This window comes from Sclerotinia sclerotiorum, genomic scaffold, assembly GCF_000146945.2.
Source record: "Sclerotinia sclerotiorum 1980 UF-70 scaffold_16 genomic scaffold, whole genome shotgun sequence".
Taxonomy (NCBI): domain Eukaryota; kingdom Fungi; phylum Ascomycota; class Leotiomycetes; order Helotiales; family Sclerotiniaceae; genus Sclerotinia; species Sclerotinia sclerotiorum.
The window spans coordinates 877,461-905,312 of NW_001820820.1; the positions used below are offsets into that span (position 1 = coordinate 877,461).

The following is a 27,852-nucleotide window of genomic DNA, read 5'->3' on the forward strand; positions in this document are numbered from 1 at the left end:
CTCAGCCGTTTGTCAGTTGAGTAGTTGAGTAATGACTGACCTCGATCGACCCGATCAAATCAAATGTGTTATTATGTCTAATTTTGAGATTTTAACGACTACTAATCTAGTTCCGATTATCCCAAATGTGTTCTCAGTCCTCGTAGTCAGTAATGGACCTTTATTTACTCGTCGTTGGATGGTAAGTCTTGCCCCCTCAATTTACACCTTCGTCCACTTCCATCCAGTCTTCTAGACCCTCGATGCCACAAAGCATAGCGCCCCAACTATGATTGACCTGGCCGCAAATGCTTGTGCATAGATATAACTCCCCCCTCCGAACTGAAACAATTCACCAGCTATAGGAGATTCCGTCAAGCATGCAAAGCTAATAACACTCCAGATCATGCCTAACCTCACTCCCATATCCTTAGTATCTGTCGTCAAACTTGTGGTTATTGCCGGGAAAAGAGCCTGCAAGACAGCAGCAATAAATATACATATGATTGCAAATATGTGCATGCCAGCTATTGTTTCAACAGCCGCGCAGCAATGGCTAAATGCACTTTGCGAAACTGAAAGGGATGAGGATGTTGAAAAGTCTTGTAGTAAGATCTCCCATTGGATCGGGGATAATTCGATTGAATATTCCAAGTCCATTCAGGGCCATCAGTGAGATCAATGGAAGTCAGACTTGTGGCGCCCAAGCGGTCGCCCGCGAATGCTCCAAGACGGAATAAAGCGAAATACAATCCCCAAAAATTGAAGGATAGGGCTAGGGTAAAGAAAATATATGCTCTTTGAAAGCGGCCCATTCCACCAAGGCCCCAGCCTTACATGGAGATAATCTAGGCTTGAAGAAGAGAATCGAGGGAAGATGTGCACAGGTAACATGATTAAACCCATAATCATTAATGTCCACGAAAATTCAACTTCCCCCAGCAAAATATGTACAGCGACCGGATAGACCAACCGTCCACTCGCGCCATCTTCAGCAGCAATACCAACAGCTGGTGCTCTATTCGTCGCGAAATAAGTCAACAACATTAACAAGCAGGACAAAAAGTCAACCCATTTCCTGACCCAACACATACCGCATGAGTAAGGGAGACGTGCCAATGACTCCCACACACCGACGTCATAAAAACACGCAACAATTGTAAGAATACCCAGATCCTCAAATCAAAACGAAAACACCGAGCATGAGATGCACGAACACCTATCAGACTAACGAAGGATCGGAGAAATACTTCAATACTTCCTATCAACGTAATATCAGATTTCGGACAGTTCAAGGAGATGGTATAAAATTGATGGAGATTCCATAGCTGTTTGCGTAGTCCCAGCTACTGAAGAAGAGATATGTAAGGACGATGTCTAGCAATGTTGTGGTTTCGCCGTTTGGAGGAGGTGTGCAAGTAATTTTCTTAGTTGTTTTGATTGCTGAGGAGTTTGCTTCAATTTCAATGCTAGTGTTTGAGGATTGAGCACCCTGTTGACGTTTTTCGAGATTGTTCATTGTTGTGGCTTTCAACGTATAGGTGTTTATGAGTTGCGGAATTTGAACCTTGTGGATATTGATGTCGTTTTTCATCCATAATTGCTATTCAGAACATTCTTATATGTACTGTTAATTGATCCACAAACCAAGCCATGTCTTAATGTAACATTCCATTACAACATACAGTAAAATAAAAAATGAGATAACACACCACCCAAAAATAATTTCTTCCAGATGGGGTCATTGCACCTTCACGGGTAATGCGCGGAGTTACGGGGGAAGTAGCACGGAACTAGTGGCTCTCTCGGCCGATATGATCCCCCGATTTTCATCCAATAATTCACTATCTCCCCGAACAGCGAAGTCCGCTCTTCCAGCAATATTTCAAGAACATATACAAAGTGGATTCTTATCTACTCTGCACGCCTTTTGGTAATCTAATTCGTTACAAAATCTGTCAAAAATGTGCGATTGTGAGGAGAAAGTGGAGCAGAGCAACAATTGCACGGGCCTGCTGTGTTACGATAGTAACAACTGACTAATTAGGAGAGCTTGGGCCTTGTGCAAAAGCGATCAGATTTCATCGAATTAATATGTTGATTGATTGATTGATTGATGATTGATTGTGTTTATCGTCATAGGCCGTAGGCCCACGCGCCTTGGCGCGTGATAACCTTAGCCATCTATTCCAGTTTTGGACAAATGACGCTCAGAGGAGTATGCCTCTGAGTAGTGTACTAGCTAGCTAGGGAGGGTATTTATATACAATTTAAAGGGGCTAGGGCAGGGTTTACATGATTGCCTTCGCGACAGATTTGGGGCCGGTTGGCTTAGTGGTTAATATTGTGGTCCTCCTCGTCCACTAGATCACTGGCTCTTGATCACTCTCCCTTCCCCTCATACGTTTTTGTTGAATTATCTTGTGTATTTACTGTTTTTTTTTTTTTTTTCCTTTTTAAAGAAAGAGGAGGAACGAAGAGAAAAAGAGAAGAGAAGAATAGAGATGTACAGAGAAGGAAGGAGAAGAGGAGGAGAGAGAATAAGCCCTTTGAGTACCTGTTTGAAAAAGGAGATACAGGAAGTAGAGGGAAAACGAAGGAGAGGCTTTGTTTTTTTTTTTGTTTTTTTTAAGCTGCAGATACAAGCTGTGGGCAGATATCTGTGTAGAATTTGGTGGATTCAAGCCATTTGGCTAGTGCGAGACCACCTGTGGGGATGCCTAGAAGCTAGGGGATGGCTTCAGATAATGGGCTTTTCGTAAGTGTTTTGTAAGCTTTGCCTTTCTTGCAGAAGAAGAAGTGTAACGGGGTTTTCCTTTTACCGCATGAGCAGAGAGTGTGAGCTGTAGTGTGGTTGAAGCGTTCGTGATATGCCGCAAAGTCTCCATGCTGTGATCTGGCTGCAAGAATGTAGTGAAGTGTAGCTCTTTTTAAGGAGAGAGTAATTGTATTGGAAGTGTGCTTATATTGCAGATCTTTGTAATACTGAGGGCTGACTATGTTCCACAATTGGTTATCCGCTTTATTGGTCTTTGATCTGATTAGTCTTTTGAGGGAGGCTAACGTACAGGCCGGGTTGGGGGGTGGGGGGAGTTTTGCCCCTTCCTTGGCTGCTTTGTCGGCCATTTCGTTGCCTGGAATGTTGAGATGCCCTGGGACCCAGTGTATGCATATTTTACCAGGGGGGATATGTGGGAGCCTCGGTCTAGCGGCCCAGGCCTGTGTGAGCTTCAGGAAATCTTCGAAGACCGCCTGAGACAAGCCATTGAAATGGGAGCCTAATCTTAGGGCTACTTCGTAGTTATCCAAGAAGATCCATAGGTCTGTAGCAAGTTTGATTGATGGAAACGCTAGGGCCTTTGCTGCCCTTGTTACTGCAGCCATAGCTTCCGCGTCGAATACCTCTGCATTTGTGCCAAGTGAGAAGGAGTAATGGGCCACTTGGATATCAAATTGTGTGATTACAAAGCCACCTCCGGTGGCGCCGTCCTTGCTTTCGCTTTTTGAACCATCCGAGAAGATCTGTATATCACTCCTTGGGATCTTAGGATGGAAGGCCTTGAAGTCGTCAGCTGCTTGGGCCTTTGTTCTGCCCATCGGGCCAGCTACACATATCTCGGCTTCTGCTCTCGATTCCTTGTGTTCCCATGAAGGGAAAGCTAATGGATTTATATATTCGGCTTTTGGTAATACTGTGATAAAACTTGAAAGTCTTGTATCTACAGTTCGGTTCTGGTCTTTGGCTTTGATCATGCTCTTCGCTCTAATTCTGAGAGGGTGGTAAGGGTCTAGTCTGAAGGTTCGCACAGCATATGTTTGTGAGGCTAAGTTTAGCTCGATTTCGGAGGGCCTGAGTTTAGCTTCCTCGTATAGCACCGCTGTGTTCGTGGCTTTGTATACCGGGAGAATTGCTTTTGCACAAGTGAGGATCACTTTGTTGAGTAGATTTATATAGCTGTCCACTACATTTGAAATTGACTTGTTCGAGGCATTCTTCTTTAATCTGGTTCGGCCTGGCCACCATGTTTCTGAGGCAAAGTAGCATTTCTTTAGTACACAGGCTACAGCCACTCTTCTGGTGGAGTAGGGGGGTATCCCTCGGCATGTGTTATTGAAGGATCTTAGTGCATTAGCTCCTTTGAGGGCTTTTGCTGTAAGAATCTGTATATGTGGCTTGAAGTTTAGTCTTCTGTCGAAATAGACTCCAAGCCATCTGAGCGGACCAGGTTTCACCTCGATGTTCAGGGAGCCAGTGTGTACTGAGGGAGCTTCAGTTAGTGTGCGATGTCCCTTGTAGAAATGTATTAGCTCAGATTTTTTGGGGTCAAAGGTGATGCCTTCGGTTTTTCCCCATTCGAGAGCTTCTTGCATATTTGCTTGAAGAGTATCACAGTTCTTTTGGAGGCTATCGGATGTTGCTAGTAGCGCAATATCGTCAGTGTACCCGAATCTTTTCCGTGGATTGCCCATCCAGAAAAGGGGCGCAGTATAGAGCATAAACAGGATCGGGGAGATTGGAGAGCCTTGGGGAAGGCCGTATTCTAGCTTTGTTTTTGGGCCGATCTCGCCGTCCAGTCGGATCTTGATGTAACGATTGGTGGCAAAGGACTGTACCCATTTAACCAATTTGTTTGACCATCCTTGTTCCCGAAGGCGGTTCACTAGTCGTCCTGGTAATACTGCGTCAAAAGCTCCCTTCACGTCCATTGTGAGAAGTGTAGTTTTTAACCCTTGTTTCAAAGATGCTTCCATATCATGTGTGACACAAGATGTGAGGTCTACTGAGGATCGCAGTGGTAGAGCTCCGAACTGTTGATTTGCTAGGACTTTGTAGTTTAGGGCAAGCCATGATATTTTCTTCGCAATGAGTCTTTCAAGGCCTTTGCCTAGAACTGAAAGTAGAGCAATCAGGCGGTATGATCTTGGGTTGGTATAATCGGGCTTATTGGGCTTAGGGATGATTGCGATTGTGGCTATCCGGAAACATTCTGGGTGATGTCCTAGGTTTAAACACCCTTTGAAGAGGGAGAGGGTTATATCCCTGATTAGTGGCCATGCGATTTGTAGGATTCTCGTCGGGATTTCATCTGCACCGGGTGCTGTGTTCCCGGTCTTTAGAATAGCTAGTTCTATGTCTTGTAAATCGATGTCGGGGAAGATGATAGAACGACTTGGGATCGCTGGGATATCGAAAGGAATATCGTCGACTTCGGCCGAGTTTGTTAGTAGATTGCTGGCGAATGCTTCTCTTTTCTCTTCGATGCTGTTTGCAATGGTCAAATTTGAGGGGTCTGCTAGAGGCGGGGTTCGGTATATGCCTATAGTCTGGTGCCATTTGGCTATTCGAAATACATCGTTTATGTTCTCTACTTTGTCGATTTTCGAGATATAGAAGGCACGTTTTGCTTTCCGGACTGTTCTCCGGAGAGAGCGCTTGGATACAGGAGTTTTAGCAGTCCTGTGTTTGTGTACAGCCTTTGTGCAGTCCTCGTTCCACCAGGGTTGTTGAAGGGGGCCGTTTGTAGATCTTTTTGCAGAGTCTGTGTAGGCCTTTATGAGAGCTTGTATGAGAGATGATGCTAATCGATCTAGCTCAGTGGTGTAGAGTGCTTCGGTACTGGTATCGATATTGGTCAAATTTATTCCTAGTAGGTCTGTAAAGAGTTTTTCGTCCAATGTGTCCAATCTAAGTTTTTGGATGGCCTTCGAACTTTGGCAGTTCCAGTGAAGTAAGGTTTTTAACGTGTTATGGTCTGAAGTGCAATCTAGGTGTTCAGCTAAAGAGGTGTATGCTATATAGGGTCCTGATAGAAAAGTAAGGTCTAAGGTGTTTTCTTTTGTATGAGTAGGAATTCCGATTGGAGAGATGAGGTGTAGATTTCGAGAGTTGGACCATTCTACGAAAGGCTCAGCTAGCGTTGAGGGGGTGGGATGTAGAGGATTCCAGTTAGGGTGATGGAGATTGAAATCGCCTAGTAGGATAACGTTTGATGGGAAGTTCTGCAATTCAAAGAGAGAAGTGATAGCTTGGTTATCGTCTGAACATTGGGGCGGGGCATTGTATATGTTTATGATTGTAAATGCCGAGTTGTTTGTGGAGAGTAATTGTATGAAAATTAGGTCTCGTGAGATTGTGGGTCTGATTTGGTTGATTCGTATTCCGATTCCTTTTCTGATATAGGTTAGAACGCGAGGAGTGATTTTCCAATCGTTTAATGGGGTAAAGATTTCATATAAGGGATGTGTTTTGGTAATTTTCCTTGATATATCCTTATAGATATATGGCTCTTGGATCAGGATGATATCGATCTGGTCTGAGTTTGCTAGATTGAGAGCGAGATCGTGTGAGATCCCTCCTTTACCAACGTTTGTTTGTGTAATGGATAGAGGTTTAATTCGATTCATCAAAGAAATTTCGGAAGCGGTTAGTAGGGCGAGTACTAGGGGGGGCGGTAGAGTGGATGGATCCGAAAATACGGGTTGGGGTTTTGGGGCGGGGTTGGCTTGTGAGGGGGGTTGGGGGGGTAGTATCATTCTCCATTTGGGAGTCAGGTGCCTGGGCTTTCGTGCAACCAGCTTTCAAGCAGATTAGGGTTCTGCCTTCACTGTATGTTTTGCGTGTAGTTTGACGTTCTGATTTGGACTTTATTTTACTGGCGATAGGGCGCAGAGGGCAATTGGGGTCATCTGCTGGATGTGGTCCGCAGCAGTGAAGGCATTTTGGAGGGCATGTATGTGCTGTATTGCATTTGGTTGTGTGGCCGTTTTCAGAATGCTTGTTTGAACCGCATAGTCTGCAAGTTTGAGGTTTGGAGCATGATCTGCTGTTATGCCATTGATAGCAGCGAGTGCATTGGATGGTTTTTGGCTTGTGGATCAAGAGGGTAGCGGTGATATTGGCTCCAAGGATTTTGAGGGTTCTCTTTAGAGCTTCAGTGCCTGATTTCAAGCCTACTATCCAGGTGGAGTGGTATTGATCGGTTGTGTTGCTCGCCTGAGTTTGAACAGCGTGTAATAGTTCCTGCCCAGAGTATTCTTTGATAGCGTTGCGAATTATATCCTTTGTAACTGTGATAGTGTCAATTTCGAAGGAGTCGTTTAGCACTGTAACTTTCCGAGGTACATAGCTCAGGCGGTATGTGTCCCATTTTTCTTGCGTTTCAATCTTGCAATTCCCGATGGCATTGGCAATGATGCTTTTCTCCTTCTCGAGAGCTGCTAGATTGCTAGGCGAGCCTGTACAGAGTGCAAAGCCTGTTTTAACCTCTTGGACTTCTTTCAAGAGAGAGGCCGCTGGGCCAAGTACTTTCTTTAGTGCAGTAAGGATTGTAAAGGACCCTGCTTTGCGTGCAGGGTGGGATTGTTCGATACGTGCAAACAGGCGGTTATCAATGTAGGTGATTGGTTTCGTCTTTTTGATCGATAGTGTAAGATCAATAGGGCTGGCGGCTTTTTGGGTGTATGTTGCCTTAGGGCCTGGTTTTGTGATCGGGGGGCTAGTACGGGTACTTGTAGGGGGTGTTATAAGGGGTAGCGGAGAGTTGGTGGCGGGGTTCGTAGTGACTCGGGGGGGGTGATGCCCTGTGATCAGGGCATCAAAGTGTCGCTCGGTAGTTGCCTTAAATTCAAGGCAAAGAGCAGTGAGAAGTTTTCGTGATCTCGTTGGGAGAGCAAGGACTTCCTCTGAGCTCAGGTAGGTGTCTAGGAGCTGGGTAACTGGGTTGTAGATGGCTTGAGCATCGTTAACCTTGTGGAGAAGGTTGCTAGCCTTATCGGAGAGGGTTTTAGAGAGACTTGGGGGGCTTGGGGTAGCCATGAATTCACTCGTGTGTTGTGTTGCCTGATCGAATTAATATGTGATCTGGGTCACTTTAGGATCGTATACGCATGTATTGTCAGAAAACACGTGACTTGGAGCTTTTGGAGCTTGAGGATCCAAAAGGATCCAAGGGAGTATGAATATCTATATATTCAGTATGGATTTCCTTTGTATAAAGCTTCATGCTCAAGATCAATCATTTAGTATACTCTACTATTAGTTACGAATTGTATATCATTATTGCCATTACTTAAATCCCTGCTTGACGCCTAGTTATAAACCACCTCGAGAGCCTAGAGCACTTCCACGTGATCTAGACGGCAAACCTCGTAACAGAAGACTGCAATTTAAACTCGGAAAGCATTGTATAAACTCAAAATTACTAATAGTGATCTCCAACATCAAGATCAAGATTAAGATTTATAGAGCGAAGACCAACTGTTAATTTTCTTACTCCTCTAGGAACTGAAAGTATATAATAGAACGGATCGAAAAATCTCTCCAAATCCGTCGTTTGGATTCTGTACCTATTGTGTAAATTCAGTAAAATCTCGGATTATTTAATTAATTATTTAATTACACCGCGCCGTAACATATATTTTTTGGATCGGTTTCGCTCTTGTTTTAGGGATTTGGATGGGGGGTTTCTTTTGCTTGGGTAGAGAGTTGGATTTGTGTGTTGTGTTTGAAGGAAGGTAAGTCGTAAAGATGTCTTTGAATCTGGTACCTACCTCCGAGGATTAATGCATTAAGATGGAATAGAACAAAATTCATGGTTAAGTTGAAAGTTCCGTTAATTAATGGATTCTTTGGTTGGTGGGTGGTATCATGTGTAATTTTAGTGGAGGTTAAACTTCTATGAATCTTTTTTGTACACTACTCTACTTTGCGTGGGATCAGACTATGATTCGATATGCCTCATTGAGCCTCTCCCGTCCCAAAAACCTCTAACTTAATACGCTCCTCACTCACACAGAACGCTTGTAAACTCTTACTCATATCATTCATGAAACCCCCTGGTCCACAAATAAAATATGTTGTCGAAGAATCATCCAGATGCAACGCATCATCCTTGACTTTCGATAAATCCATTCGTCCGGCAAGACCAGTAATCGGGCTTCCATAATCATCAGCTGGTAGATTCTTTACGAAGACCCAAGACTTGATGTTCGAGTGCGACGTCGCAATTTCCTGGACATGTCCATGGAATGCATCCACTTCCTTGCTACGTGCTGCGTGGACGTATGATATTGGTCTGGTGCTTCTACTTTCTACTAGGGTGTTGAGTATCGAGACCATGGGTGTGACGCCGACTCCGGCAGAGATCAAAACTACAGGAGAATCGGTGTTCTTCTGTAGATCGAGGAAGAATTCACCCTGTGGTGGAGAAACTTGTATTATATCGCCCTCGTGTTTCGTATCGTGAAGTGCATTTGAAATCACACCTGCTTCCACTGATGTGTTGAGTTCCGGTAAGACAAGCGCATCTTCGCGCTTTACACTAATGCGGTAGTAATTCTCATTTGGCCGATCGCTTAACGAGTATTGCCTGGACTGCATGTATCCAAATTGTGGTATTGGGATCTGGACCGAGATATATTGGCCAGGTTTAAAAAGAGGAAGAAGTTTTCCGTCCACGGGCTCTAGGTAGAAAGAGGTGATGATGCTGGATTCCTTGACTTTCTTTGCGATCCTGAAGTCTCTCCATTCTTTCCACTCACCAGCTTCTTGATACAATTGCGCTTCTCTATTAATCATGATGTTGGCCAATTGTTCATAGGCCGCTGTCCATGCGTCTAGGATTTCTGCTGTTAAGGCTGGACCAAGTACCTCGCCCATTGCTTCCAAGAAGGAATTTTCCAACGATGAGATAGTGTTCCGGTCGGATGAATAACGAGGCATGCTTTTGACATATCCTTTCCACTGCATCCGAAAGTACAGTGAGGTTATCGATATTCGCTGCATAAGCAGCAAGAGCACCTGCCAAGGCACGTGGCTGGTCTCCATTCTTTTGGTTGGTTTGGTTGAAGATATTATTCAAAGCTGGATTGGCAGCGAGGACATTTTTGTAGAAGGTGGTAGTGATGCTAGTGCCATGCTCTTGTACGACAGGTACTGTGGCCTTGATAATGTCGATTTGCTGAGGCGTGAGTGACATCTTCAAGTTTTGTTATCTTGTGCTAGACGCTTTTGTGTGTTGCGGTACTGATGATTCAAGATATCCAATCCAGACAGACTAGAAATAGCGGGCAGATGCTTTATAAATGAATCCGACATTGTTTTATCATTCAAGACTGCGGTCAGTAGAGCTTCCCGTTATCGTGACTATAAAAATTTTCTCACCTGATTTCTTCGTGTTGCATTGTGATCATACAAATACCTCCATTATTATTGGATTATTGAAAAAGCAGTGGCATGGTTTTAGATCGATTGAGGGATACTGCTTACATGAAGAGGCCATATTCCTGGTTTTTATGTACGATATCCACCAAGAATTGAGCATCTCCGGGGAGAAAGATGATTGAACTTTTATGTGTTCATCAATGCGCCGGGAAACTTCGGAAAATTGTGTTGAAAATTTCGGGCCGGGTGACGGCGGGTAACTACGGCCCGCAACATCCCCGCTCCCTGTTGCCATAATCATATTAGTAAGCACAATTGGATATCAAACGACGTTAACCAGCCATTAGTAATTACAACAATCGAGCTGGTAGTATAGGATTCTTGAAGCAGACTTTTTCATATATTTGATCCAGTTGACGATACCGATCAAACGGAGGAGAAGAGGATATCTGAAGATTGTTAGTTTCTAATTTACTCAAGAGGCTTGTTGGAAGTTCTGATTGAATCATGATCATCTCGAGCTCCTGAGCTATCGATATCTTCAAAACTTCATGTCAAATAGTTCTACAAATCATCCTTGATATCATTGGGCGAGATCCAAAGTCTAAAGCAACAAGCACCTACACGACAAAACTTTCAACAACTATCATGGCATCATCGGTGCTCGTAGCGAAACGATACATGCAGAACACTTTTCCATGGATTCAGTATCCACTGATCGTGTCAGCGCCGATGTTGGGAGCTGCCACCCCTGCTCTCGCGAGAAATGTAAGCAGGGCAGGGGGTATAGGATTTATTGCAGGAGGGAATAACGGGCCAGACCTTGATCGAAATCTTACCATCACCAGTTCATTGTTCGCAGCTGATGCCCATCAAATCACCGGTCTTCAAAACTCTGATCGCCTTCCCATTGGCATTGGTTTTCAGAATTGGGACTGCAAAATTAATGTTGCACTTGAAGCTACCAAGAAACATAAACCGTCTGCAATATGGCTTTATGCACCGAAAAGAACTGAAGATCTGAGAGAATGGGCCGTAGAACTCAGATCTATCGGCGATGGCAAAATTTCGATCTGGGTACAAGTTGGGACAGTCAGAGAGGCATTAGATGTTATGGAAATCGTAAGGCCTGACGTTCTGGTCATCCAAGGAACCGATGCTGGCGGCCATGGACTGGCTCGATCGGCCAGTATTATTTCGTTACTTCCAGAAGTTGCGGATGCACTTGGAGATAAGGACCCGGCACTCAAAGGCATACCACTACTCGCAGCCGGAGGAATCATGGATGGGCGAGGAGTTGCTGCTGCGTTATGTCTGGGTGCGACTGGAGCAGTTATGGGTACTAGATTCCTTGCGGCTGAAGAAGCAGGCATTCCTCGAGGTTGGCAAAGAGAACTTTTGAAAGCTTCTGATGGAGGTGTTAGCACCGTAAGGTCTACCTTATGCGATCGATTGAAGAAAACGATCGGATGGCCACCACAATATGACGGTCGTGCGTTACTCAATAAGGGTCATGAGGATGAGAAGGCTGGAATGACAGATGAAGAGAACGTTCGCTTATACAGAGAGGAGTTGACAAAAGGCGACGAGGCTTGGGGCGCTAATGGTAGATTGATCGCATATTCAGGAACTGGGGTTGGACTGATAAAGAACGTAATGTCTGCTGGGAAGATTGTCGAAGAAACAGCGGAAGGAGTATTAAAAATTATGTCGACAGAGAACGAACATCATGTTCGAGGTACTGTGCATCGCATTACCTAGTAGTTTAACATACTAGTAATCTACACGAGCAATGATTTGGAACGAACGAGGGAACCTTATAGCTAGGAGTTTCAATTCCTAAGGAGTTGCTTCATTGGAGAGGAATTTTCACCATCTGAGACAATCAGCCACAAGGTGTCTGGCTACAGATTGTAATTTTCTAGTTTGACATTTTTCATTTTTCAGTGGTTTACCGGGCTCTAAGGTAGCACTTGGGTATGGTTTATGGTACAAATTCATGGTTAAATATCATCTGGAAAACACGAATCATTGATTTCATTTTCTCGTGCTAAATTTTGCTTCCAATTACATGGTTCGCACGCAATTAAATACGAAAAATAGTCTGCAGCGCAAATCCCCCATCCGACCAATCGTTGACGCTATTAAGCATTGAGGTAGCTGCAACAAGATTGATTCGGAAGGAGGCTTGGGGGAATTTATGATATGCAGATCGCGCTTCGCCTGGGCTAGACCAGTTGTTGAAGGATCCTTAACCTTGGTGCTGCAACCTTCTTATCTGGGAAGTTTTCATATGTAACCTTAAAGAACTTATCGCTGCACTGAATCACAGATTCGCCCACATAAGGTTCTCAGATTAGATGCTTACGGTTTTCTCTTCGCCTCGGGGGAATCTATCACATTTTCGATGCCTAAAATTTATAGTTTGTCACCATGAATTCTTTTTGTCCTTGTCCTGAAACAAATAATTGAATGGTTTATGAGTTTCTTGATAGAACTGCTCTGTACTAATTCTTTTTCGTAGCAAAATAATCCATATTAATCATTTCAATCGTCGCGATAGAAAGATCCCAAATGATTTCTTCCAGAAGCTTGTTAACCGCCCTGGTATGTCTGGCCTCTCTCGATGGCGTTCTAGCCGCAACGCCAGATGAATGGAGGACCCGTTCTATCTATCAAGTATTCACAGATCGATTCGCAAGAACCGATGCTTCAAATACTACCAATTGCCCATCTCAAACTTACGGGTACTGTGGCGGGACATGGCAAGGCATAATTAATAGGCTTGATTATATCCAGGTATGAGCAGAGAAGTTCACCAAATTCTTGATAATTTGTTATCGATGCTAATGCAAGATTAGGATATGGGATTCACTGCCATCTGGATATCTCCAGTTGTAGAACAAGTCGCTGATCCTAGCCGGGGCTTTCACGGGTACTCAGCTCAAAATTTATATGGATTAAATAGTCACTTTGGAACTGCATTGGATTTGACTGCGTTGGCTAATGCGCTTCATAATCGAGGAATGGTAATGTCATCTATCCAAACACTAGGAAGCAAAAGGCTAATTCCGGAAGTACTTAATGGTTGATGTCGTGGCAAACCACATGGGATCTGACAATACTGCCCACACTGTCGACTATAGCATCATGAATCCATTCAATGAAAGCAAGTACTTTCATGAAGTCTGTTTTATCACTGATTATAACAACCAGACCAATGTCGAGCTATGCCAACTTGGAACGGAGAAATATCCATTGCCGGATCTGAACACTACCCAGCCAGCCGTTCGCAATTTTCACACTACTTGGATCAAGTCTCTAGTGACCAATTACTCAATTGATGGATTAAGAGTGGATACAGTGAGGCATGTAGAAAAAGACTTTTGGCCTTTATTCAACGAAGCTGCCGGTGTCTATTGTGTCGGTGAAGTTGCAGATGGAGACGTAGATTATCTTTGTGATTACCAGAATCATATGGACGGTCTCCTCTCATACGCTTCATATTACCAGCTAATACCATTCTTTTCCAACAGTTCCGCAACTTCAGAAAATCTGATAGGACAAATACAACACCAGAACACGCAATGCAAAGACACAACACTACTTGGTACCTTTACCGAAAATCACGATCAACCGCGTTTCGGAAATTATACAAGCGATTTGACACTCGCCAAGAATATAATCACTTACACGATGCTCGCAGATGGTATACCGATTATCTACCAAGGTCAAGAACAACATTTTCATGGTGCGACGGATCCTTATGATCGGGAACCTCTTTGGCCTACGAACTATAATACTAGCTCCCCCACTATATGTCCTCGTCAAACAACTAAATGCTATACGTTCCCTGGCAATTGCAAAATCTTCCACTTATTCTAACGATCAAACTCAAGTCGCTTACTCTGATCCCCATAATCTCGCTTTTCGGAAGGGTGACTCAACTCATATGGTTCTAATGGTATTGAATAATATCGGTGGAGCCGCAGATGATTATACGGTAGAGATGGAGAATGTAGGATTTGAAGCTGGATTGATCGTGATGGATGTGTTGAGCTGCAGAAATGTGACAGTGGATATGGACGGTGGTATGACGGTGCCGTTTGTGAGTGGTTTGCCGAGTGTAAGTTTATTTCCTGTTTTATTTTTGTTATTACAGGTATTGATGATAGGTCTAGGTTTATTATCCTTTCAATTTACTTGCTGGTACGGGTTGGTGCGGCCAGTATTGAGAAAGCGCGGTGTTAAGTTGATGGGCTGTTGGAGAAATTGAATTTGAGGTATACACTTTTGTTCTTAGCATTTGCGCGGTAGCTCATCATACAAAATAGCTAGAATTACGGGCTGAACGGAAATTTAAAATCTGAACAGATCTTTTTGGACTCTAAAACAATCGTTCACGCGGATCTTCAAAGAAATATCTTGTCTTACAAGTATAAACTTTTTACCGCACTCTAATACAAAGAACTTCCTATTTTGCCCACCTCACAACTTTGCATTATGTTGGGTTTCTTGAGACCAGAAAGAGCATCAGATTGAATTGATTGATTCTCTAGCTAAGCAGTTAAGCTGCGAGCATATATTCAAAAAATGAAGGAATCAGGTTAGGTATTCAGCCTTCGGAATTAAAGTGCTTTGAAATCAAAATATTGAAAGCAAACAAACAGTATACCAAAAAGGAAAGAATGAATTAAAAGTTGAGTTTTGTTTGCTCCTTATATGCATCATGCAATATATATGCATATGCTGCCAAGATCCCAGGAGGTCAACACATTATCCTACGTTTCAATTGGGGACGAGAAGAACATCATTTACTCATGCATTTTGGGAGAATAAAACGTGTTAGTTCATCTGGTTAGACTTCAATATATCAAGTTATTGTAAAGTTATTTGTGGTTAAAAATCGAAGTTTTTCATATAAATAGATAATTTAAAACAGAGGGATGTGAAAGTAGAGTACATGATTTATTTGGCTATTTTCAGTTATTTTTAGAGTTAAATGAAAGAAAAAAGAATATATTGTTTAGAAGTAGATGAAAGGAAAGAATTATCTAATATCTGGATATTTGTTGTTGTAGAAGATTTTAGATTTTAATCTAAGTATAGAGCTTGTAACTCACCTCGAAATGAACGAAATCTCCTAAAACATCACACCAAAATACCCAATGAAGAGTTTTCCAAGATCTTGAAGCTACCAGTAGTCTCTAATATCTTATCGAAGCTAATCTGTTTTCGATAATATGATGAACTATCTAAAAGTACATAAAAATGTGCTAAAAGCACAAAATAACGGTCCACACAACTTCTCAATCATCATAATCCATATCATCCTCCTCCGTCTCATCAATCCCCTCCATACCCCCATCCAGCTCCTCAACCTCCTCATTACTAGCTCCATTCACAACACCTCCAACCTCTCCCCCATCATAAATACCACCAGGCTGACTCAACGGAACCCCAGCCTCCATCTCCCTCTGCCAAATCGGTCTCAATCTCTCAAGCTCCATCCTAACCTCCTCACAATACTCATCCGTCAACTCCGGCGGATGAGGAATCGCACTCCAATGCAGTAGAGATCTTCGGTTTTCCATCGCTGCTATAATATTCTCATCCAGATACCCTTTCACTACTAGTTCAGCTGTTGGATCGGCGATAGGTGGGTCATTTAAACCGGTACCGTTGTTGAGAGTGCTATTCTGTAGGTCGGGAAGACTGCCGGAGAGACAGCCGGTGAGAGGAGGAGAAGGGGGGTTGAAGTAAGCGGACTGTTGGTACTCTAGTTGACGAGGCATAGCGAAAGGAGGAAATCCATCAGCAGGAAGGGCAGGGGGTGGATAAAAAGAAGTCTGACCAAGTGGATAATTGATGTCGTATGGATTCATACAATATGCCTGAGTGTCCATCAAGATAGGATTTTCAGGATCAGGCGCAAGATACCCAATCCATTGCATACCCTCCTCAGCTGGATAAGGGACAGCGGGATGATCGTTGGGGAGCGGAAATGGGCCGAAATCAGGGTGGATGGGCATGATATAGCCGTTAATGTCTACCTGGGTGAGGGTAGAATATTGGCAAACCTGGATGCCGTTGTAGTAGATGGGTTGAACTGGCAGAGGTGCTGCTTGAATAATTACTGGGAGTTGGTATAGTTGTCTATCTGCGGCAATGTCGGACTGGTAGTTGTGGTGGTTCATTTTGGCGTTGATTTAGGTTTAGAAAAAGAGATAGTTGAGTTCTTGTAGGTCTGATATGGTATATTTAGTGGCGGAGTATAGTCGATTTAGATGATAGAACGTGTAGATTCAGGCTTGGAAATGTTATCCCTATTAATGTAATTGATACGGACTGAAAACTAGCTATCTGAGCTCCAATATACTGTTTTACGGCAATAGAATACTATTGTGTTCATTCAATGTGTATATAGTATTCATACGGTATTGTGGTTCTAATGGTACAGTAAGTAGAAAATACAATAGAGTTGTTCTATTGTTGTTCAATACTCGCAGATGCCAAGACAAATGAAAATAGAGCTAAGCAAACTAAATTAAGCAATTGTCGAGTCTAGGAACATGAATATGACACCTTGAGAACTAATTAATAACAAACAAAGATTAATTGACTGTACAGAGCTTTATAGCTGCAGTAAAGTTATAGATATGTCAAAGAAGGTTGTCTAGATATGATGATTAGAGCCATTCATCATTTCTCGGCTCCCCTACTTTAGCGATGTTCGAGATCAGTGGGACATCTAAACCTTGCTAGTACTTTAGAATTGACCCACTGTATTAGAGACTCCTAATTATGGAATTAGACTGAATTTTAAGGTATTATAGACTGTTCGAATTAATTTCAGCAATGAAAACATATTCATTTCACAAAAGTGGTGGGAGTGTTCGGCCTATTTAAAGCACTCAGTTCACTTCATCACATAAAGTCATCTTAGTATTTAATCCATTTTATACCGTAAAATCAATCACAGGACTCGTTCCTTTCATTTCATATAACAATTTGAATAATTTGACCCCTCATCACCAATAGATTCCAAGCATTCAGATATTTTAGAAAAGTTCAATCCAAGTGAATAATTAATCGATAAGAAAGCAACTATTTTCAAACATACACGACCTTTCAATCATTGAAAGCCGCGAATTCATTATCCACAAATTGAACCAGTAAATTTCCTAAATCACACCTATCTTACATCTCCCTCACCCCCCTAATAATCTCCACAGCAATACCCACCACCTCATCCCAAACCCTAAACATATCAACCCATGACTCGGGACACCTCGATTTCAGCTTTTCATAAACAGCAATCAAATTCTGCAACTCAGTACCAGTAGAAATTCTGTCCTCACTTACTTCACTCCCCTCATATATCGAAATCCTAATCAACTGTGCGCACAACGAGGGAAAAAGTGAACATTCGTCAATATTTTCCAATTGATTACAATAATCATCACAAGCATCTACCTGATCCCTGAGATACGAATCTCTAAGCCAAAGTAAAAGTCTCAATTCTTCGAAATCAGGTCCAGACCTAATAGTCTCGTTAACGAGATCTGGACTAAAGAGTCGCATGCGACATCTTTCTAATGCGATCAGTTCCTCCGTAAGTTGTTGTTTTTGTTGTGGAGTAGCGTATTCTTGCTGTCCGCATTCATTGATAAATTTTCCTGTGCCTCTGTTCCAAGAAAGTAAAGTTTTTCTTCTTTGTTCCGTCGGTACCTCTATACCTCTTACCACAACCAGAACACTTCCAAACAAAGCATCGATTGTATTTTCGTGATTTCGCAAAATAATCGATATGAAATCGATCAATTGTCCAAACCTTGCGACTGTCTCTTCAATCGATCTGCTCTCCTTTCTAAGATGATCAAAAATTATATCGACACTCTGCCGCTGACTTTGGGACTTTGTCCAGAAGGAATTGTCGATCAATGAGCTATCTAGAAGAGCTTGTCCAAAATTTGAAGCTAGCTTGGATGTCTCGGGTGCGGTTCCCATACCACGAATACGAAGTACACTCAACCACCTATCGACTAAAACCTTAGGAGCACCACCATAATCATGATTGACTGGTCCAATACCGCCGGTGTCTATCATGGCAAATTTTATAGGTGTTTGTTTGTTATTACGGTGTATTTTAAAGTTGATACGCGTCCCATGGCTGAGTGTTCGATAGTGAAATAACTTGTGTCCGAATTTATGTACTACACATTCCCAGAAGTTCCTTTGCTGAATATCTTCATAGAAAGACACTGGTATGGGAAATTCTTCTTGATAGGTGAAAGGGTCAGGTTGTGTTAATGTTAAACTTTTAGAACCACATAGGTGTTGCCCTTCCACTGTTGGCCATACAGTCTGAAACCAATGGCCATATGGCATTCCCGGTTTATCTATGAAAGCGCGAACTGTTCCCCCGTTTAACTATAGGACGTATAATTAGGACCCAGACTCAATTATTAGAGGAAGAGAACGGACTTACAGCAGCCTCAAAACTATATCCAACTTCTGCCAATGCTTCCTGATCATAGAACCAAGGTGGATTCTCATCATCTGGATTTTGTACCGGAGAACCATCTATTCTAGGACAAACAAAATTAATCGCATGAACAATTTCATGCACAAGTGTAACTGCTGAAGCCCATTCGACCGTTTTTCTCTCGGTGGTTGTTAAATCATTTCTAAACAATGAATCTAGCTGTGTGTAATTGAGAAATATATAAAGCTTCCACGACCTATTCACATCTGTATCGTACATCATGTATGAATAATTCGTTACGGTAAGTCCATACACATCATCCTCAATCTTATCGTCCGGGTCAAGAGGATATTCCGGGCCTCGAGGATCTTCTCCGGGTGCCATGAAACCTAATTTGAGATTCCAGACATGTTCTAAGTCATAGAATATCTGGATCATTTTTGCTCGAACGATGTCGTAGTGGCCTATATTATACGGGAGAAAGGAAACGGTATTGTCTGGAAGTTCGTCGTGTGGACGAACCCTTGCTGGATCTATAGGAGCTCTTTTACCGAAGATTAGGGCTGCAAACTACCATAGTTAGTTACAGAGAAAGAGGCTTGGGCGCTGTGCAGCAGATAAGTTCCTACCCACGGTAATGTATACATGCTTATAATAGTTCTAGTAGCCAACTGTAAAACAGGTTTCATCTTCTCATACACCAGAGGATTGTGCATTGACCAATCACCATGCTGCTCACCATCGATCATGAGCGGATACATATAATTTCTCGTCAAATCCGGTTGATGAGGCCGTAATTCCCATCTCTGTATTCGAAGAAGTGGCATAATTGGGTTCTCCAGTGTCGAATCTTTCAGCTTCCTGTCGGTTATCACGTCCATGTCCGCCAATTCTCTTGAAGTAAATCCCTCGAATTTCTCTCGTTGGAAATCCTCAATTTGATTCCTGAGAGCAAGTTCTTCTGGATCAACTCTCGCCCTTGGGAAAAGCGGAGTAAGTGGAGTAAGACCCGATATCCGGGCATCTTTTGACCATGGTCCATATTTGATAGCATTTAGACTTTGTGACGGTATGCTCAGAGCCATCATTTATGAGTTGCTATTCCAATGATGTATAGTTAAGGCTATACTTTAGCTGTTTCTTTTGCTTGCCGTAATTGTACCTTTGGTAAATCACAGCATTTTACTTTGTCTATATGCAGTCGCTTTATGATTATAGAATGGAGAAAAATATCTTGCGGCTTTGTTTAAAAGATTACTGGGTCTTACTATAGAAAACCACGTATAATACAGACAAAGGACTCTTAGGAACCCATTGGGACCCACAAATTATGGGTGGTAATCAATAGTCAAATATCAGGCCTTTGTCTACTCTGTTAATCAACGACAGACAGATTAAAGAAAAATCGCAAATCGCCAGATCCGGAAAAGAAAGAAATATGAGTGTCTTCTTGCTTTAATCACAGCAAACATCATTCTTTTCTGCAGGCGATTCAACTACCAGGAATACATTCTAATTTATGAATAGTTAATCAGATTCTCAAACAAGATGTCTACAATCGGGAATACGAGCCATTCTTTTCGCCGACGCCCCAGCAAATCTCAAACATCCAGCTTATCCTCAAATTATTCAAAAGAAAGCACAGGAGGAACTCCCCATCTAAGATTTCCTAGAATCATCACCTCCGAGCCGCCAAGAATCCGTCCCCCAACCTCGGATAGAGGTACTGAATTACCTGTGCGGAAGACGACATGGCGAGAGGAAGTGGACGAAATCCGACCCCTTGGGAACCACTGGATACCGAAAGTGCGCAGCGTGGCGAGACTCGTTCGTAATGGACTTCTCATTTCAGGACTTTTCCTAACAGTCGTCTTTTTAGTCCCTTGGGAGAGAATCGCAGAGAACGAACTTAATAACATGGCACGCTGGTCAAGTCTCGAAGAAACAGAAGCTTTGGAAAAATTACTCGAACAGAAAAGAGACGAGGAAAGAGTCATGCCTAAGCGCAAACATTCTGAATTGGATAATGATGGCCTTCCACGAGACCCAATGTACGAGATGATTCTCCCACTTAATGCTCTCACGAAGTTGAGTATCGCTCCTGAACTCGAAGCTTTACAAGGAGCATACGCAGATTCTCGATATATTATGGTAAATCTCACCTACAGTATACCAGATTTGTCGGTAGATTCTCAGAACCTTACTGCAAGTATCAAAGGCTACCGAAAATCTGTTTGGACCTTTTCGGAAGCTATGGGAGATTATGGAGCGTTTTTGGACATGATCTTAAACAATTTACAAGAAGAAAGCAAGAATCTTGGGATAGCACTTAGCAAACTTCAACCTGAAGATAAGTGGCAAAATCGCCCAGATTCAGAACAAGGCAGAAAAATTGCAGCAGTTTGGATCACCCACTACGAATGGTTGGAGAGGGAACTAGAGAACACTTGGGAAGAAACACTCAGATTTGAAGATGAAATCGAAGGTGTCATAGAAAAGAGGAAAGTTCTTGAAAAGGCATTCGACATAACCCAGCCCCGTATGACTAAGGAAGCGGAAAAGCGAGACCTCAAAAACTTCGATTTTCCCGCGGCCTACAATTTGATCCATAGATTCGGTAGTGTCAAAAGTCTGGCTCCTGGGGACAGAACTAAAGATGGCTATGAGACACGGCTTGAAGATATGATTTCATCCCTCAAAAGAGCACTTGAGTTTGCTAATGGTGAGGCAAGTTATATGATGGAGAAACTGCAAAAATCTCACATCCAGAAATCAACGACAGAGAGCCAGACAGAGAGCCAGCATGAGGGCCAGGATGAGACCGACGAGAATGAAAATAAAACAAACAATGCATCGTCACTGACACCATTTGAAATTCCAAATCTTCAACAACAAATCGAGGCGCTCACAGCTACATACGAAAGCTATTTACAAGTCAAAATATATCTGAGTGACATGAAACACGACTTGACACAACACTTGAAAGGAAAAGTTAACTTGCCGGAGGAGAGGATCCAAGTCTATGATTATGTGCTTAGTGGAAGGCAGGATAGTGATTACATGAAGAGGCAATCGGGAAAGGTGAATGAGGTGATAAATAAAAAGGAGGAGAGGAAGCGATTGAAGTACCGGCGGCGCGTGGAACAGGAGGAAAAGCGTGCGGAAAAGCTTAAGAAACAGAACTGGAAACCGTGGCATTTCTGATATATACGGGGACAATCATTCTGTAATCGACTGCTTAAATATTCAAAACAAATATAAAAGTTACAATGAAGGGCATTACTTACACACTCCCTCATTCACTCACTCCTTCTGCAAGCTAATCAAACACTGAAGAACCAACTAACAAAACCTACTGAACGAGTACCTAGTACATATATCATGCAGTAAAGTAATAACTTAACCAGCAATCAGTGGCACTAATGGTAGGATAAATTGTTATATCAAGAATCAAATCTTCGATCCCAGAGACCCATGAACTTTCGGATACCATTGAAGAACTACCCATCAATCAGCAAAACAATTCATATCCACACTGCGTTGGCAATCACCTCACATCACTCACGAAAGCTTGCTCAAAAGAATTCATGCTATTTCCTAGATTTAAGTGGGTAGTAATAGTTTTGACTCCATTCCTGCATGCATTCATTTACTTCACACGATACGCTGGGTATACCACCATCCATTCCATTACATTCCAGTCATGCAATTCATCTTCGTCGCCAAAACCCGCTTTCAAAACTAAATGCTTAGTAATAATACACGCTTAAAATTTCGTAAAAGGACGTTTCCTGATTTCTATAATATTTCAGAGTTTAGGCTTGACGTTATTTGCGCTAGCGCTTGCTTCTTTGTTGACAATGAGATCGCCGGATTTCGGACCGTTACCGAAGAAGATAACTTCTACTGTAAGATCATCTCTGTTCGGATGCGTTAGTAAAGATTTCCGAGAAATATTGAGAAAGGGATGGCATACCGATATCTTCTAGAATAAGGAGCAGGTAATGACAATAAAGCGCAAACCATGTCCTTATCCTTTCCACCCAACGCATTACGGACCAAATGTGTGGCAACATTTTCGTCCTCAACAACAAATCTATCACTCTCCTTAACGCCCCATTGACGCTGTCTGATTGGGGCTTTCTGACCACTGTTGTTGTTATCTTTACTTGCTTCTACTGGCAACCCCTTTTGAGACGCTGTAAACATTTTTGTCCATGAGCTTGCAGAGTTCCCATTTGAATCCGCGGAATGTTTATCGATCCATTGGCCAACTAATCCAACCACCTCTTCATTGGAGAGCATCTCCCAAAGTCCATCCGTTGCCATCACAACAAAGTCTCCTCTTTCGGGTTGAATCCTGGTAGTAGTGACCACAGGCTCCGCGGTGACGTATGGAGGAGTTTTAAGAAGAGCAGATGGAGTTCTTCCAAAGAAAGATTCCTTCAATCGCTCGGAGACTTGACGAGTCCATTTGTAAGTTGCATCACCGAATGCGCGAGTAGGCTCCAGACCACCTAGGACTCGGCCATTCCTAATGACATGATCTTCTCCAGGATGTAACTTTCTCATTCTAGCCTCCTCATCTTGATTGCTACCGGTTTGATCGATTGATAACGCTGTAGCAGCCCATTTTCCATTGTCGTTTCGTCGTCCCAAGATTGCACGAGAATCTCCTGTGCATGCAACACGCAAGAGACCTGTGTTTGTATCGTAGAAGGAAAGGAGTGCGCACGATCCGGATAATGCTGGGGCTAACAATTCCGCTGCGACTAGTTTTGAATTGCCCTTCATTACTTTCTGCGCACTTTCATGTACAATCTCATTGTCGAGTCTCGTGAACCCAGTCTTCATCGCGGCTTCAATGGCATCGTTGGACGGGTTCGGGGAGGCTTGGTAGGTAGAATTGAGTTCTCTAGCAACATAATTGATCAAGACTTGTCGTAATTTCGCAGAAGTGGTCCAGCCTCTATTTAAATATCAGTAAGAGTGGCCCTGTCGAGGGGTTTAAACGAAACGTACGAATGGCCATCAAATACACCCCAGAACATCCAATCGGAAGGTGAATTAGGAGACCCAGAAATTGTTTCATTCGTCTCAATAATCTTTTCCGAATGATCGTCTTCGATGGGATCATTACTTGGAATTTGAACTACATCATATCGCACAACTCCTTTACCACGACCAACAAAATAAGACTCCTCATTTCTGCGCAATTTTGACGTCGCTTGATCTGGTGTTAACATCTCCAACACCTTCCTGCCAGAATCGTCGGTATCCTTTGAAATTGGACCTTCAATCGTGTCAGTATAAAGACCATCTGTACCGACAATTACAGCTTTTCTAGCATCTACGGTCTCTTCCGGCCCCATCGGTGTTGAATAGACGGTACTGCTTGCAAAGTCGTAAGATTGTTGTGCGGTGGAAATTGGACTGGCTTCTTTGGTGAGAATTCCGTCTCCGTTGTATGTGTACCATGCGCCATATCCAACAAACCCTGAAACAAGAGCCAGGGAGAACCTTCGCCAATACATCGATGCTGGGATGACTGAACTTTGAAGTGGTAACGTTGTTGTTGATGATGATTTGGGAAAAGGAGCTCTACCGGAAGAAAATCGTGCGCTTAAAACATGGCTTGACGGTTGAAATATGCTACCACGAGTGCTACGAAGAGGAGGTAATTGTCGCGCAATGCGAATGGCTTTTAATGCTACTTGACGCATTTAAAATAAAAAGATTGGTGAGATGATATTTAGAAATCGATCTATGTTTTGAGATCCTAGGGTAGGGCGTTTAACTAAGCTGCTTTCCCGAGATGGCGCTTTGGTAGTACCCCGGATAAGCACGAGGTATGATTGCCAGGACCTAAAGAGGGGTGGACTGTGGAAGCTGGAGGCTATTGAAGGAAGGACGGGTGGGTGAGATTCGAATTCGAAAGATCGTTGAAATGAATAAAAATTCATAAAAGTCATCTATATCATTATCAGAACTAATGTAACGTGTTTATTCTTTGATTCTTGAAGAAGTATATGAGTGAATGATGAATAAGAGAGAGACTGGGGAAGGTTCCTTCGAATGATGATGAATATAGAAGTGATTGGTAAGCACATAGCCAGCAGTGGGTGCACGGACTCACGGACAGTAAACTACAAATCATATGAAAAATCAATTATTTTAAAATTGAATTAGAATTGAAATTTAAAATATTGTTGATTAAAATTAGAAAAATAACTATTCAATATCGAAATATTATATATTTTATTATCAATGTGTTTAAAATTTTGGAAACATAATCTTATTTTCTAACGAAAATATAATTAAAAAAATAAATCATCTGAAAGCGGTGACCGCTTACTAGATTTCTGCCGGCGCAAACCCCGCCATCATAGTGCGCACACTTTCCACATTTAATCTTCTTCCATTCGTTCTTCTTCCATCAATCCATTCTTATTCCATTCATTCTCCATTCATAGATATCATCTAAGGATAACTCTTCATCATGTCGAGTAGACAGCTTCGAAAATTACAACAACAGCGCGAATTGGAGCAACAAGCTAAGCTTCAAGCTCAAGCAGGAGAAGAGGAGGAATCCGAGGATGAGTCGCAACCGATACAATCAAAACCCAGCTTGTTTGCAAGCTTTGCAGCTCTAGAAGGCGATGACGGATCTAAGGAAATCGATGAAGATGAGGAGCCGGAAGGAGAAGAATTGAGTGAACTCACTCCAGTCGCGACCACGAAGAAACATAAAAAGTCGAAGAAGAAGAAGAAGGCCAAGAATAATGGAAAGACAAAAGACTCCGCGAAAGAAGTTGAGGATACATCTAAGAATGGTCTGGATGAAATTGATCAAGCTCTCAAAGAGTTAAATTTGAAGCAACCAAATGCCACAAATACAACAAGTGCAATAGAAGTGGATGAAGAATATGAGAGAGTTTGTTTCCTATTGGGTATCAATACACAACATCTCAAAGTTGCAAATGAAATGCGAAGTTTATTTGGACGGGCTGCTACGGAAAATAATGAAGATCCTGGAGGACCTACAGGTCGTGGGCCAAGAAGAAGACAACGTATGCAACAGATGGATTTGGAGACAGCCTTGAAGGGACATCATAAACCAGGCAAAGGCCTTTCCGAGCTCACCCTGCGACGCAACTTTTTGATACAAGGGAAGGATGAATGGCCAAAATCTACTTCGGGCGGATTGACAATGGCGGTTGTTGACAACCAAGAGGTAGTTGATGGTACTATCGAATACAAATTTGTACACGATAAAGAATATCAAGTTGTGCAGCACACATTCCAAACTCTGGTTGAAATGGGGGATCCTCAAAACCTTATTGGGTATATTCAAAGAAATCGTGAGTACAATCTATGCTGCAAATCTCTACCACTGCTAACCCATATAGCGTATCATATTTCTCTTCTTCTTCAAGTCAGCAAGATAGCAAAAGACCAAGGCGATCATTCATTATCATCTGATCTTGTTGAGAGAGCCCTCTTTACATTTGGTCGAGTTTCATTATCGTCCTTTAGTACTAAGTTGGCCCAAGGTAAAGCTCGATTGGATTTTGCTAGACCAGAGAATCGCGAATTTTGGTTAGCTGGGTATCACTATATCAAATCTCTCATGATGAAGGGAACTTATCGAACTGCCTTCGAGTGGGCAAAGTTACTTCTAAGTTTGGATCCTGAGGATGATCCATATTGCATGCGATGGATGATACATCATCTTGCCTTACGTGCACATGAATTTCAATGGCTTTTGGATTTCTCTGCCAGTCGAAATATACCAGAGTGGGCCAACACAATCAGTTATGCAAAGCCATCTTTTGCTCTGGCTGCCCAGCAACTCAAGGATGGTGTCAAATGCAGGAGCATATTATCGGACTGCATGAGTCAGGTACCTTGGCTTTTTTGTCGACTATTCAGAGAACTTGATCTTGATGCACCTCCATCAATATGGGGTACAGAACCACCAACTGCTTCTGACATTTTATTTACAGAATTATATGTTCTTCAAGCAAAGGATCTTTGGAACACCACCGAGTCTACTGCATTGCTTATGGAAATAGCACATACGATTGAGAAGCCAGACTTGTCGGAAACGCCTTTACTATCAGACACCAAAGAGATGAGTCTAGATATTGTCAGATTCGTCTATTTGGATAATCGACGGGAATTAATGTCTCTTGTTCCATCGAATATTCTCCATAGGAGCAATAACTCTGATTCGGATCCACTACCGCCCTACTCGAGCACCATCTCTTATCCGGGTCAACAAAGAAGTCTGGGAAATCAAGACGAACCCGAAGTTAACGGATTCAATGATCCACTGGCGGCTCTCGCACGACTTTTGCCAGGGTTTCCAGGTTTAGACGCATTACGAGGTCGTGGAGCAGGTGATGATAATATCGATGTTAATAATGCTGAAACCGAGGCCGAAGCATTTGAACGATTGAGAAATCATATTGCAGAAGGAAACCTGATTGAAGGTTTAGAAGAAGAGGGCGATGAGAATGCAGAAGGACCAGCACGTGGACCGTCATTATCTGCCGCAACCAGAGTATTGGAAAGTCTCATGTTCTGGAGATCAACACCAGCATATGCTGACCCTTCTTCATCGGGTGCATCGGCCAGTGAAACTGATGATGATTCAATACCTGGATTGATAGATGATGGAGAGGAAGATCGAGGCGGATATAGACAAGCACATGTTGAAGATGCTGATGAGGATGATGAAATGCCTGCTTTACATTAAGAGAGCTAAATTATTCACATCTATACCTCGTAGGGAATTGCTACCTTCATTTTAAAACTCGAATCTAGTCTATAATAGATATAATTATTAGAGCGATTATATTATAGATAGAAAGCTGAAACTCTTAAATAAATTAATCAAATTGAGTAATTCTAGATTGAGTAAATTTGTAATTGAATTCAATGCAGAACGAGAAAAATACAGAAATGCAATCGATATATAAGCCCTATTTCCTCTTAGGTATAATTATAGCAAGATTGTACATTTGGGATTTGAACTATGATCTTCAATCCGAGCATATGTTACTTTGACTTTGTGTATGATATCAAAGCGCACAAGCAACGATCGTACCTGCATCAATCCCCATAATTTGCATACTCAGATAATCAGATCAGAATATTGTGTAACCCTAATCATCCCCTCCTAAAACAGACTCAGCTCAAAGCGGTCCCCAATAACCTT

At 42.5% G+C, this 27,852-nt stretch overlaps 11 protein-coding genes across 11 annotated transcripts; 5 read left to right on the plus strand and 6 right to left on the minus strand.

Moving 5' to 3' along the window:
* Positions 1 to 73: 73 nt before the first annotated feature.
* SS1G_10877 (hypothetical protein) lies at positions 74 to 655 on the plus strand (the record flags this gene model as incomplete). Its single annotated transcript, XM_001588380.1, has 2 exons — positions 74 to 181; positions 383 to 655. The coding sequence occupies 2 exons, from the start codon at positions 74 to 76 to the stop codon at positions 653 to 655; spliced, it is 381 nt and encodes a 126-aa protein (XP_001588430.1).
* Positions 656 to 1,270: 615 nt separating this feature from the next.
* SS1G_10878 (hypothetical protein) lies at positions 1,271 to 1,498 on the minus strand (the record flags this gene model as incomplete). The annotated part of the gene is made up of 1 exon (XM_001588381.1): positions 1,271 to 1,498. One exon carries the CDS (start codon positions 1,496 to 1,498, stop codon positions 1,271 to 1,273), a length of 228 nt encoding a protein of 75 aa, XP_001588431.1.
* A 1,208-nt stretch (positions 1,499 to 2,706) lies between these two features.
* SS1G_10879 (hypothetical protein) lies at positions 2,707 to 7,795 on the minus strand (the record flags this gene model as incomplete). Its single annotated transcript, XM_001588382.1, has 3 exons — positions 2,707 to 2,999; positions 3,048 to 5,876; positions 6,457 to 7,795. 3 exons carry the CDS (start codon positions 7,793 to 7,795, stop codon positions 2,707 to 2,709), a joined length of 4,461 nt encoding a protein of 1,486 aa, XP_001588432.1.
* Positions 7,796 to 8,716: 921 nt separating this feature from the next.
* SS1G_10880 (hypothetical protein) lies at positions 8,717 to 9,956 on the minus strand (the record flags this gene model as incomplete). The annotated part of the gene is made up of 2 exons (XM_001588383.1): positions 8,717 to 9,594; positions 9,629 to 9,956. 2 exons carry the CDS (start codon positions 9,954 to 9,956, stop codon positions 8,717 to 8,719), a joined length of 1,206 nt encoding a protein of 401 aa, XP_001588433.1.
* Positions 9,957 to 10,789: 833 nt separating this feature from the next.
* SS1G_10881 (hypothetical protein) lies at positions 10,790 to 11,902 on the plus strand (the record flags this gene model as incomplete). The annotated part of the gene is made up of 1 exon (XM_001588384.1): positions 10,790 to 11,902. One exon carries the CDS (start codon positions 10,790 to 10,792, stop codon positions 11,900 to 11,902), a length of 1,113 nt encoding a protein of 370 aa, XP_001588434.1.
* Positions 11,903 to 12,715: 813 nt separating this feature from the next.
* On the plus strand, positions 12,716 to 14,511 carry SS1G_10882 (hypothetical protein; the record flags this gene model as incomplete). The annotated part of the gene is made up of 5 exons (XM_001588385.1): positions 12,716 to 12,748; positions 13,003 to 13,170; positions 13,220 to 13,892; positions 14,041 to 14,267; positions 14,476 to 14,511. The coding sequence occupies 5 exons, from the start codon at positions 12,716 to 12,718 to the stop codon at positions 14,509 to 14,511; spliced, it is 1,137 nt and encodes a 378-aa protein (XP_001588435.1).
* A 939-nt stretch (positions 14,512 to 15,450) lies between these two features.
* Positions 15,451 to 16,338, minus strand: SS1G_10883 (predicted protein; the record flags this gene model as incomplete). The annotated part of the gene is made up of 1 exon (XM_001588386.1): positions 15,451 to 16,338. The coding sequence occupies one exon, from the start codon at positions 16,336 to 16,338 to the stop codon at positions 15,451 to 15,453; it is 888 nt and encodes a 295-aa protein (XP_001588436.1).
* Positions 16,339 to 17,341: 1,003 nt separating this feature from the next.
* SS1G_10884 (predicted protein) lies at positions 17,342 to 19,714 on the minus strand (the record flags this gene model as incomplete). Its single annotated transcript, XM_001588387.1, has 4 exons — positions 17,342 to 18,574; positions 18,633 to 18,732; positions 18,907 to 19,199; positions 19,259 to 19,714. The coding sequence occupies 4 exons, from the start codon at positions 19,712 to 19,714 to the stop codon at positions 17,342 to 17,344; spliced, it is 2,082 nt and encodes a 693-aa protein (XP_001588437.1).
* Positions 19,715 to 20,380: 666 nt separating this feature from the next.
* On the plus strand, positions 20,381 to 21,833 carry SS1G_10885 (predicted protein; the record flags this gene model as incomplete). The annotated part of the gene is made up of 2 exons (XM_001588388.1): positions 20,381 to 20,456; positions 20,509 to 21,833. The coding sequence occupies 2 exons, from the start codon at positions 20,381 to 20,383 to the stop codon at positions 21,831 to 21,833; spliced, it is 1,401 nt and encodes a 466-aa protein (XP_001588438.1).
* A 604-nt stretch (positions 21,834 to 22,437) lies between these two features.
* SS1G_10886 (hypothetical protein) lies at positions 22,438 to 24,163 on the minus strand (the record flags this gene model as incomplete). Its single annotated transcript, XM_001588389.1, has 3 exons — positions 22,438 to 22,549; positions 22,606 to 23,598; positions 23,652 to 24,163. 3 exons carry the CDS (start codon positions 24,161 to 24,163, stop codon positions 22,438 to 22,440), a joined length of 1,617 nt encoding a protein of 538 aa, XP_001588439.1.
* A 965-nt stretch (positions 24,164 to 25,128) lies between these two features.
* Positions 25,129 to 27,390, plus strand: SS1G_10887 (hypothetical protein; the record flags this gene model as incomplete). The annotated part of the gene is made up of 2 exons (XM_001588390.1): positions 25,129 to 25,990; positions 26,039 to 27,390. The coding sequence occupies 2 exons, from the start codon at positions 25,129 to 25,131 to the stop codon at positions 27,388 to 27,390; spliced, it is 2,214 nt and encodes a 737-aa protein (XP_001588440.1).
* Positions 27,391 to 27,852: the final 462 nt, after the last annotated feature.